The sequence below is a fragment of the Hyperoodon ampullatus genome (genome assembly GCF_949752795.1).
Source record: "Hyperoodon ampullatus genome assembly, chromosome: 10".
NCBI lineage: Eukaryota > Metazoa > Chordata > Mammalia > Artiodactyla > Ziphiidae > Hyperoodon > Hyperoodon ampullatus.
Window position 1 is genome coordinate 34,765,049 of NC_136923.1, and position 12,730 is coordinate 34,777,778.

Sequence of the window (12,730 nt, forward strand, 5' to 3'; positions counted from 1 at the left end):
TCAACACTTTAATATTATGGAAGCTTGTGTTCTCATCCAAATTATGATTTCTACTGAAGTTTTGTTCAACAAAATTCAGAGCTCTGTGTAATAAATTCTTCTGATGTAGATGATATTTTGATTTACTTCTGTAAATATTTTTATAACTGAGAGTGGAGCATCTAAACAGTTGTTAAATACTTGTCTAGAATCTGCTTTAGAGTAAAATCTCTGCCAACAACCATCCTTTCTTGCTGTCTGGAATGGGTGACTTTTTCATGTACTTTCCATTCTGTATTCTCAGCAGTAAAATGATAATAAAACCCAAACCAGGAGATTATGATTTTAATATACTTTATTTTAAAAGTACACAGTTTTAAATTGGTTTCAATGGGTTTCAAGCAGAAGGGACACTGCCCACTTGCAGTCCCGTTTCTGATGAAGGATGATAATAATGTAGCAAACTCACATTTGCATGACTGGCAAAGTAAAAAGATAACTTTTTTGTCAACATATCTCTAAGAGTTTATATCACGCACAGTTTAATATAATGAGATGCTGATGGTTGGACTACATTTCATGTCTCCTATGTCGCACCATATTTTGGCTCACAGTTTATCCATACTTTAGCATGCCAAGAGAACATCTCCATCAGTGTCACCTTGAGAAGAGCATCAAAAGCAGAGGGAGCAGGATAAGGACCATCTTGGCCTGGAGATTCGGCGCACCCCCACACTCCCTCGCATTCTCCTACAGGGAAAGGCAGGGTTGGTTAGAGCCGAGGTGGATCCCAAGATGCCTTAAACTTCCCAAGGTATGTGGAGTCCCCAGATCCCTCCCTGCTCTCCAGTGTATGAACAAAATCATTTGGAGCCTAGATAATGCCAGGAAATGGACTTGACTACATTTCATCACGTTAGTAATGAGAATCTCTGATTTCACTTGTCAATGCACAACGTATTCAAAATGACTCTTTGTATACTATTATGCAGAACATTCAAGAGGCAAAGGGCTGTTGGTAGAGAAGTCTCTTGTGATTATTTTATAAAAGCAAAATACTGACCTTCTTAGTAAAAGATCACATCTCAGGGGGCTGATCATTTCAGATACTTGGCTATGGAAGGTTTTGTGTGTGTCTTCCTTTTAATTTGGGGGAAGGGAGGCTCTGTTTTACAAAACTCAAATCATATTATTTATTCCTTTCTGTACCGTGATTTTTATCCACTAATTGATGGAAATTTCTCTATCTCCATTATTCTAGGTCTATTTTATTCAGTTCTTTTTTTTTCTTATTGATGGTTATTCATCTTCTCATCTGTTCTCTATGGCTACAAAGAGTGCTGAATATAGGTCCTTACCAAACAATGATACTTGCTCCTGCCCTGGCCTTAGGTAAAGATGCCCAGGAATGACAGTGCAGAGCTAAAGGGTATTTTTGCTTTTGATGGCTATTGCTAGATATTTCATTGGTGCCTGTATTTTCTGATCACCCAGTAAATTGTATCTTTCATGTCCTCGGTTTATTTTTATATGCAGTTGTTTGACTTATCAATTTAAAGAGCTCTTTATGCTTTGATTTATAAACATTTTTTCAAGTTCTATAAATTGGATACTGACTTAGTTATGTTTTTCTATCAAAAAGTTATAATTTTTATATAGTTAAATAGATCTGTTTTTCTTCTATAACTCTTTGATCTTGGATAAGAAGGTCTCTCCAATCCCTAGAATTTCTTTTTTATTTATTTTTAAAATTTTATTGAAGTATAATTGATTTACAATGTTGTGTAAATTTCTGTTGTACAGCAAAATGATTCAGATACATATATATTATATATTATATATTATGTATTTTATATATTATATATAATATATATAATATATTATATATATATATATTTTCATTTTCTTTTCCTTTATGGTTCATCTCAGGATATTGAATATAGCTCCCTGTGCTATACAGTAGGACCTTGTTATTTATCCATTCTAGACCATAATAGTTTGCATCTGTTAATCCCAAACTCCCAATCCTTCCCCCACACCCTTAGCAACCACAAGTCTGTTCTCTATATCTGTGAGTCTGTTTCCATTTCATAGATATGTTCATTTGTGTTGTATTTTAGACTCCACTTATACTTGATAGATTCCACATATAAATGATATCATATGGTATTTGTCTTTCTCTTTCTGATTTACTTTGCTTAGTATGATAATCTCTGGGTTCATCCATGTTGCAGCAAATGGCATTATTTCATTCTTTTTTATGGCTGAGTAATATTCCATTATATATATACACCACATTGTCTTTATCCATTCATCTGCTGATGGACATTTAGGTTAGTTCTATGTCTTGGCTATTGTAAATAGTACTGCTATGAACATAGGGTTGCATGTATCTTTTTGAATTATAGCTTTACCTGGATATATGCCCAGGAGTGAGATTGCTGGATCATATGGCAACTCTATTTTTACTTTTATCAGGAACCTCCGTACTGTTTTCCATGTGGCTGCACCAATTTACATTCCCACCAACAATGTAGGAGGGTTCCCTTTTCTCCACACCCCCTCCAGCATTTGTTATTCGTAGACTTTTTGATGGTGGCCATTCTGACTGGTGTGAGGTGGTACCTCATTGTAGTTTTGATTTGCATTTCTCTAATAATTAGTAATGATGAGCATCTTTTCATGTGCCTATTGGCCCATCTGTACTTCTTCTTTGGAGAAATGTCTATTTAGGTTTTCTGCCCATTTTTCAATTGTGCTGTTTGATTCTTGTTATTGAGTTGTATGAGTTGTTTGTATATTTTGGAAATTAAGCCCTTTCAGTTGCATCATTTGCAAATATCTTCTCCCAACCTGTAGGATGCCCGTTTGCTTTGTTTATGGTTTCCTTTGCTGTATAAAAGCTTATAAGTCTGATTAGGTCCCATTTTTTTTTCAAACATCTTTATTGGAGTATAATTGCTTTACAATCGTATTTTAGTTTCTGCTGTATAACAAAGTGAATCAGCTCTATGTATACATGTATCCCCATATCCCCTCCCTCTTGTGTTTCCCTCCCACCTTCCTTATCCCAACCCTCTAGGTGGTCACAAAGCACCGAGCTGATCTCCCTGTGCTATGCAGCTGCTTCCCACTAGTTATCTAGTTTACATTTGGTAGTATATATATGTCCATGCCACTCTCTCACTTCTTCCCAGCTTACCCTTCCCCCTCCCCATGTCCTCAAGTCCATTCTCTATGTCTGCATCTTTATTCCTGTCCTGCCCCTAGGTTCTTCAGAACCTTTTTTCTTTTTTTTTTAGATTCCATATATATGTATTAGCATACAGTATTTGTTTATCTTGCTTTTATTTCTATTGCCTTGGGAGACTGACCTAAGAAAACACTAGTACAATTTATGTCAGAGAATGTCTTACTTATGTTCTCTTCTAGGAGTTTTATGGTGTCATGTCTTGTATTTAAGTCTTTAAGGCATTTTGAATTTATTTTTGTGTATGGTGTGAGGGTGTGTTCTAACTTCATTGATTTGCATGTGACTGTCCAGCTTTCCCAACACCATTTGCTGAAGAGACTGTCTTTTCCCCATCGTATATTCTTGTCTCCTTTCTTGAAGATTAACTGACCACAGGTGTGTGGGTTTATTTCTTGGATCTCCATTCTGTTCCACTGATCCATATGTCTGTTTCTGTGCCAGTACCATGCTGTTTTGATTACTGTAGCTTTGTAGTATTGTCTGAAGCCTGAGAGGGTTATGCCTCCTGCTTTGTCCTTTTTTCTCAGAATGGCTTTGGTGATTCTGGGTCTTTTATGTTTCCATATAAGTTTTAGGATTATTTGTTCTAGTTCTATGAAAAATGTCATGGGTAATTTGATAGGGATCACATGAAATCTGTAGATTGCTTTGGGTGATATGGCCATTTTAACAACTTTAATTCTTCCAATCCAATAGCATGAGTCCAATCCCTAGAATTTCTTATGAGACCATCATTTACCATGCAAGTCCATTCTATACCCTCCCCTTTGAATTGAACCTTTGTCATACATAAGAATTACTATTCTGGGGCTTCCCTGGTGGCGCAGTGGTTGAGAGTCCGCCTGCCGATGCAGGGGACACGGGTTCATGCCCTGGCCCGGGAAGATCCCACATGCCGCGGAGCGGCTGGGCCCGTGAGCCATGGCCGCTGAGCCTGCGCTCCGCAACGGGAGAGGCCACAACAGTGAGAGGCCTGCGTACCGCAAAAAAAAAAAAAAAAAAAAAAAGAATTACTATTCTGTTCCACTGACCTCATCTCAGTGGGTCTAGAAACTTAAAGAAAAAAAATATTGATTTTTTTTTTTAGTGTTTATCATGTATCTAGTTACCAAAGCAAATTATCTTATTAACTGGAGAAGATTTTTACTCTAGTGACTTTAGTGCTATGTATGCAGTTCTGGTTTTAGTTGAAGTGGTATTATTGCTTTTGGACTATTGTTCATATTTCTATTTTACACAGAGCTTTTATTAGAGGTGATCACTCAATTTTATCAAAGGCCTTTTCAACTTATGTTGTTATTGAACTCTCCCTCGAATATAGAAGGAAACATTCTCAATAAATTCCAAATTCTTTTTAGTACTATACTGACTTTAAAATATTTTCTAGGACTTGGATAGTTTAAATAACATTAAAATTATTTGCTATTTACAGGTAAGATTAACACTCAGCTGGCTCTGGTGGCATTTTAAAAAATGAATATCTTCCCAGTCTCCCTAGAGTAATTGGTCTAGGCAAGTTTTCTATTTTTCAACGTGGGGGATGGACTTAATTTTTTTTTTTTTTTTTGTGGTATGCGGGCCTCTCACTGTTGTGGCCTCTCCCATTGCGGAGCACAGGCTCCAGACGCGCAGGCTCAGCGGCCATGGCCCACGGGCCCAGCCGCTCCACGGCACGCGGGATCCTCCAAGACCGGGGCACGGACCCATGTCCCCTGCATCGGCAGGTGGACTCTCAACCACTGCGCCACCAGGGAAGCCCCTTGGACTTAATTTTTAAATTGTAACTTTTCTTGCCATATTTAATTTTTTTTGCCTACAACATTGAAGGACATAATTCACCTACATCAGTGATAAGTTTACCTTTCTTAGTACTAGGTTTAATTTTTCTCTGATCGTCGCTTTTGGTGTAAATGTAGTGCCTTTAGAGTTGTGACTTCGTGTGGTTAGGGGAGTTTAAAGGCTTATCATTCCACATTTATATACTGTGACTCTTTTTTTTTTTTTTGCGGTACGCGGGCCTCTCACTGTTGTGGCCTCTCCCGTTGCGGAGCACAGGCTCTGGACACGCAGGCTCAGCGGCCATGGCTCATGGGCCCAGCCACTCCACGGCATGTGGGATCTTCCCAGACCGGGGCACGAACCCGTGTCCCCTGCATCGGCAGGCGGACTGTCAACCACTGCACCACCAGGGAAGGCCATGTGACTCTTGATCTGACATTAGTATTGCCACTTTTACTTTACATGAATATCTTATAAATAAAAGGCTGTCTAAAAGTAAGCAGGAAAATAATTTTAATTACAATTTGAAAGAAGTAAAACAAGATGGTAAAAGCCACTTTATGTGTAATAGTGGAAAGTGGTAAAATTATAGCACATTTGTAATAGGGAAGGTAGCAAAGAGGCTTTTAAAAAATATACATGGATGTAATAAGATAAGACTATTAAGCACAAACTAAATAAGAAGGCATTGAGAGGCTGAAAGTAGAGTACCATTAGCCTTCCTGTATATTCTTCTTTGGTTTGTCTGAAAGGGACTGCTTTCTCAAGAGTAAATTTTGAGCTATAGTTCTTTGACTACTGTGAGATTCTCATGGCAAATCTGATGGGAAAAGAGTAGGAAGTGTTCTCAGATTACCTCAGGATGGAAGCCATGACAAGATTCCGGACGCCTTCTGATCTTCTGAGCCTTTAAACGTTCACACTTAAGGGATTCGTTATGTTGACTGTTGTTAAGGCATATTTCCAAGATGCTCCTTTTCCTTACTCTGAATTTCAGAGCTCAAAACTTGGCACTAAACTCCCTTAACAACTTCTCTCTCTCTAATAGTGGAAAGGATATCATCTCCTCCTCTCTAAGATTTCTCCCCTAGGTTTCCTTACTGTCGATCCCCCTTACCAGCTTCATCAGTAGTGGCTGGACCTACACACAAAAGGATATACCTGATTTCAATGGGTGCCATGGTGATGGGGGCCACAGACTCACAGAGGCAGCTACTGTCCACCACCACCATGAACAGATTGCTGCTTGGGATTTGCTGGATGACAAAGGACCTGTTGGAACAAGAGGCAGAGAGACAGTGAGTGGTCATTTACCATCCCTCAACTTAATAGCCATGAGGAAAACTTTCCCTGGGGTGGGGGAACTAGTAATATTTTGGAAAACAGGTTTCAGAGACTGCTTTACTAGTCAAGTTGCCTTCTTCCCCGAGGCTCTTCACTTACAAATATGAAGTTTCACTAAGAAGACAGTAGCCTATAACCTACATCTATGTCCATATATAGCTCATAAAACTCACCTTGGAAAGACTGGATTTTTATGTGTATGAAACAGGAGAGTCAGAGTGGGCTAAATCACCTCAGTTTCCAAGGTCTAAGAGGTTAAGCTTTTCCAAGACTCATTTTCTTCTCCCAGGGCCTAAACATCACCCCAAGTTGCATCTGATGTTCTTTGAGGACATCAGGTGCAAGTGATCAGATGCAACCTTCTCCCTCCAACAAGGATAGACTGAAGTTATGTCATATTAATGATAAAAGATGAAGTGAACTTCCTAAACCTTTCCCTGAACCACTTTGCACAGTGTCTGCCCATAATAGAGGTATTTTTTGGACGAAATCAATGCTAGTTGTTTAAGGAGATCCATCCTTCTCAGAGACCAAGTTAAGCTGGTACTAAGGCCATATGGCACTTCTGACATTCTGGGTTTATCTGTACAGCTAGTCCAACATAAGTAAGCCTAATGACACCTCTTTCTCACCTTACCCAATACAATGAAATGACAAAGTAATGTCACCATAAAAATACTCCTTGAACCAGAAATACCAGTGACTCTTTGGAGGAACAAATGAGAGAACAAATCCCGTATTCTTCTAGAGCCAACAGATTAGCTAAATATTTAGCCCCAGGCCCAGAATCCCTGTCACATAAATTTTTCATGATATTTTACCAAATTCAGTTTAGTCAGATGAAGTAGACTATAGCATTAAAAAATGGTCAATTTCTCTGTAAGTTATCTTCATTCATCTTTCTCTCAAAAAATTTGTTCTGTTCTCTAGAGTGTATCTAGTATAAGAAGATATGACATGAATTTTTATGATCATAGTATACAAACTGATAGAAATACCAAAATGGTATGATGAATGCGTGACTTGTTTAAAATATAGAGCAAAAACTCTTCAGATCTAAGCAATAACAGAATATAAGTTATTTTCAAACGCAGGGAACTGCAGCACATTCCAAAGAGCAGAAAGCATCAATTACATGTTCTTCTTTTACATTCGGGTAAAATTAGAAATTAATAGCAAAAAGATATAAGCAGTGGAAATTAAAGGTTAAAAACACATCCAATTAATCCTTGAGAATCTGAGAGCAGCCCGGACTCAAATCTGTGCAGATTTGAGTCTGGACTGCTTAAATATTTTTACTGGGAAAAGATTTTGCAAATAAATGAACTGTGTTTTTGAATCAAGAAACTGGAAAAATAAGAACATAAACCTGCACCTGTGCCCTATACTTATTCTCCCCTGTGGTACACTGGGCTGAGAATTGATGCCCCTCTCCAAAGCCCAGCCTTCTGCAAGGATACGACTGATGGAAGAGGAGAGAGGTGATCATTGCACAAATAGTTTCCCTTGTCTACTAGCCATTTTCTTCAGCTTACACAAAACTCTCCCTTAACTTTACCTTCACCTACCACCCTGCTTCCCCATCCTCATTTATAGTAGAACGCCTAAAAAGAATTATACACAATCCCTCTCTCTCTCCTCTCTCTCTCTCTACTTCCTCACTTCTCTCCTTTCACAAATCTACTCCAATAAGGCTGTAGTCCTTACCACACCCTTGGATCGGTTCTTGTCAAGGACACCAACGACCTCACTGTCTTTCTTCTCAATCTCCTTTGCCTCCACTTCCTCCTTCCCTGCTCACTGTCTGTCCCTCACAAAAAACTGTGGTTTCCATGGGAGGAAGGCCACATGTGTCTGCCCCTGGTTATCTTTTATCCCCAGCAGCCAGAGTTATGCCTGGGACAGAGCAGATGCTCAGTAAACATTCACTGAATCAATGACAGAATGAACTTATAAAGATAAAAGGAGAAGAATAAGATGCAGATGAAAACGTGAAGATAACTAAAAGAATCAAACTCTGGCTTAAAAGAACAAGGACATAAGTCCACTTCTGGCACTCCTGATCAAGAAAAAGAAGTCACAAAGTTACATTAAAACCCAAAAGATACAGAGGCATTTTAAACATTTTAAGTGAGTATTACGTATATCATTACAAACAATTTGAAAACTTAGAGCAAACACACTTTGGGGGATAAAGTATAAATTATCAACATTTGGCCAAGCTATAAAAAACACCAGCAAACCAACTGCATGAAAAAAACCTGAAATGCACATTGAGAATCTAACCCCAAGTGAATACTACCAAGTCACCCAAAGAACAGATATCACTGTGTTCATAGAAAATCCGTGTGAGCCCACTGACCAACTGTTAGAACCAAGAAAAGAACTAAGCAAGCTGCCCAGTTACATAATCAGCATATAAAACCACAGCCTTTCCCTGACACTGGCAATAACCAATGAAAATATATTTATGAAATAAAGAACCATTGACATTGTCAATAATTACTATGAAATGCCCAAGGATAAACCTAGTAAAAGACATTTCTTTATGAAGAAAATGATCAAAATTTACTGAACATAAAAGAAAAAAAAAACCCTAAGAAATCCACAGTGGTTGTGGAAGGGAACAGTTATATATTAAAGGTGTCATTTCTCCTTCAATTAACCTTTTAATTCAAAGTAATCTCAATAAAAATCCCAACAGGAATTTTGATGGAATTTGAGGTGATGATCCTAAGATTCATTCATAAGATTAAATATAAAGAACAGTCTGGACAATTATAAAGTTGAGTTTTATAAAAAAAAAAAAAGAGAGAGAGAGAGAGAAGGGAAGATGCTTGCCCCTAATCAGTATCAAAACCCATGAGATAATTTACAGAAGAGGAAACACAGGTAGACAACTGATATGTAAAAGGGGTTCAATCTCACTACAAATTAGGTAAATATAAATTAAAATGAAATTAAAATAATGAAATGCATTTTTCACCAGCAGAATGGCAAAATTTTAAGTCTATGGTAGTATCAAATGATGGAGAGTCTGAAGAAGTGAATATTATTCTACGCTGCTGGTGGGAAAGTGAATTTTACAGCCCCTATGAGAACAATTCATTATTGTTACAGTGAAATCATTTAGATCCTATTTTTCCAGTAGTTTTACTTCTCAGTAAGAGGAACTATTGTTCAAGAACCCAAGAAGACATACATAAAGATGATCTTGGTAACATTGTTCATTGAGAGGAGGAAAAAACAAAACCCACCTGAAAGTCCATCAACAGAGGAATGATTAAATAAGCAACAGTGTGTCTGTTCTATGGTCTACTTGGCACCAGACAAAAGGGTAAAAGGTGTCCATTTACCATCATGAAAGATTACCCAAAACATAATAAGTGGGAAAATAACTGTTGCAAAACTATACATAAAGTATAAATATTTAAGAATATTTAGAAATACTCATCTAAGAGTATTTGATTCTGCTACAGAGAACAAGAAAAATAAATGGGATGGATAAGACTTATCTGTTATGTTAGGAATAGATAGTATCAGTAAGTGATCCATGACTCATGTTAACATAGAAGGAATAAGTGAACAAGTGGAGCACATGTGGGCAGAACACAAAAAAGGACAGAACATATGAAGTGTCTTCGTAGTGACAAAAAGGAATGAAAGGACCAAGTGAAATTAAGTATTTATAAGGCACAGATCATGTCATCTCCAGATTGACAGCTGTCACCTATATCCTCCTTAAGTCAACCCAATGGCAACTCCCATGCTCTGCCTGAGACATGCAGATAAAAGTCATGGCTGCTCAACAGATTAGAGGCAATTTGCAAACTTGACTTTCCATCTCTCCAATAAAGCAAGTATGTATTGGCTCCAGGCACCTTCTGTCTACTGAGCCCCCACCCCTACCCTCAAGTCTGGTCCTCCTACCACATCATCAGTGAGAGAGAGAGCAAGGGAGGAGGGGATGGAGGGGAGGGAACAGGATGGCAGTGGTGGACAAGAGGCGAATACTGGGAATAATTGTCCAGGGAAACTTAATCTGTAACATTGGAGTTCTTTACAAGGCGACTGTGTTCGTGTATTCTTAAAACATTTATAAAATGGAAATGTTATGCTAAGGGCAAAGAGTATTGATTTTCTCATTTCACAAAAGAGAAAACTGGGACTCGGAGAACATACAGACAATAAGACATAATTGTGCCCATATCAGAGATTGGGAAACAAGAGATTAACTGATTTCCTAGAGTAACAGGGGAAGAGCTGCCAGCCTCTGGAGCCCAGGCCTGTTACGGGGCTGCTACCTTAGGCAGCCGACTTTCTGTCTTGTACTGGAGTTATTAGTACGCAAGCTCCTCGAGGGCAGACCTAGTGATCACTTGATATGAATGGTTAATGACAACCAGTGCAAGATATTATTCGTTTTAACACATTTACCCTCCAAGGTGAAGGCTCCCCAAGTGTTCTCATGAAGCCCCACAGCAAACTACCCCCCTTTTACCCCCAGTCCTAGGAGATGGAAATCTCTGCAGGCAGCTATTACTACAGTGGAGGAAAACACCCCCCAACCAAGGATTTGCCAGTGGAAAGATTAACTGCTTTTCCATATTTTAAAGACTTACTGTCTGCTTATTAACATGTTTTTTTGGAGGGTTAGCTGTACAGCTGTTAGCTGTACATTTATGTGCACAATGTGTATTTATGGCCCAGGGTGCAGGGTTGAACTTCATAAAACACACCTCCATCCAGCTGGGCCCAGCAGCCAGACTGACATCGCTGTGTAGAGGGACCATGGCCTGTGGGGTTGGCCTGGGGGCCAAACAAGGCAGAAGGGAAATGCCTCAACAGAGAATCACAGCAGCCATTTCTAAGCAGGGATAGGTCAAAATGCATGAAACAAATTAGGTCCTCAAGGGAAACAAAGTAGGGAAGAGGGAGGCAATTTTGATCTGTCCATTGCCGGAACTGAAATAACCCAGTCCTCCCTTTCCTATTCACAACAGACTGAGAAAGAACTAGAGGAAAAAAGATGATGCAATCTGAAGACAGCCTCCCTTGACAAGAGGAACTATCTGCTGAGGGGGCTTTGCTACCCAGATGAGGAAGGCCACCACACTGCTCCCCTAATGCTGCCTGGACAAGTGTGTGTGGTGGGGGGAACCCATGGCTAAGATTCCCCGAGGACCCCAGGGTGAATATTCGGAGAACTTGGTTGGCTTGTTTTCATTAATTGGGTACAAAACCATGGCTCAAAAAATAATTGGGCAGGACAGAATCTTAAAATATTTTAAAGTCTTTCACTTTTTATAGATTTTCAACCTTTACAAATTGTCCATATTTTTTCTAAAGATAATATAAAAGACAATGAGTAAATCACAGGGAACCAATTTGAATTTGGCAGATTGTGTTCTAGGTTGTACTACTCTCCAGGTGGACTGGGTATGTGGATCCCCAAAGGACCCTATTCTCTTTGGAGGTGGGGAGATGCCTGTCTTCCCCCAATGTGACCCAAAATGCCCTACAGTGACCCAGGCCCATAAGTTGTGGAGAGCAAGCATTTGGTGATGGACTGCTTAAATTTAAACTGGAAATTAAATATTGAGGCCATGTTCTAATCCATAGTTGTGGTACCCTGTGGCATGGGGGAGGTAAAAAGGGAACACTAGCACCTACTCATGGCTCAGTTTAAACAAGGTGAAAGAATGAACAGCAGGGCCTCCCCTGCTCACCCCCAGAAGTGTCAGGCCCAGGAAATTTCACAGGTGAATCATGTTAGCATGTCAAGGCACATGTAGTTCTAAAACATTTAAGCTGCTTCAGAGCACAGGGAAAGAAGGAAATACTTCAGATTTCTTTTATCAAGGACCTTGATATAAAACCTGACCAAGATTATACAAAAAGAAAGAAAGAAAAAAAGAAAGAAAGAGAGAAAGAGAGAAAGAGAGAGAGAGAGAGAGGAAGAGGGAGGGAGGGAGGGAGGAAGGGAGGGAGGGAGGAAAGAAGAGCTACGGAATAATCTCTTTTTGTGAATATTGATGCAAAGATCTTAAATGAAATGCAGCAAATAGACTTCAGTAGGACATTGAAATACAGCATGCAGCAGTGAGGATTAACCTAAGAATGCAAATGAACAAGCTTGAGTTGTCTCAGCTTAATAGAGATAGAAACATGAAACAATTTTTTTTTTTTTTTTTGGCCCTGTGGAGCAGCTTGTGGGATCCTAGTTCCCTGACCAGGGATGGAACCCGGGCCCTCGGCAGGGAAAGTGCAGAGTCCTAACCACTGGACCACCAGGGAACTCCCAAAACAATTTTTTTAAGTCTCTATTTTCAACCCTACTGTATTGAATTCCTGCTTTCTCATCTCTAAATGATA

The 12,730-nt window shown here is 39.1% G+C and overlaps 1 protein-coding gene across 1 annotated transcript in view; it reads right to left on the reverse strand.

Moving 5' to 3' along the window:
• Positions 1 to 636: 636 nt before the first annotated feature.
• CACNA2D3 (calcium voltage-gated channel auxiliary subunit alpha2delta 3) overlaps positions 637 to 12,730 on the reverse strand; it is a gene marked incomplete at both ends in the record, with an annotated part of 803,480 nt that continues 791,386 nt past the window's right edge. The window contains 3 exons of the mRNA XM_079712407.1: positions 637 to 729; positions 5,868 to 5,955; positions 6,173 to 6,283. Coding sequence (XP_079568533.1) covers positions 637 to 729; positions 5,868 to 5,955; positions 6,173 to 6,283 — 292 coding nt within the window. The remainder of the gene's footprint in view (positions 730 to 5,867; positions 5,956 to 6,172; positions 6,284 to 12,730) is intronic.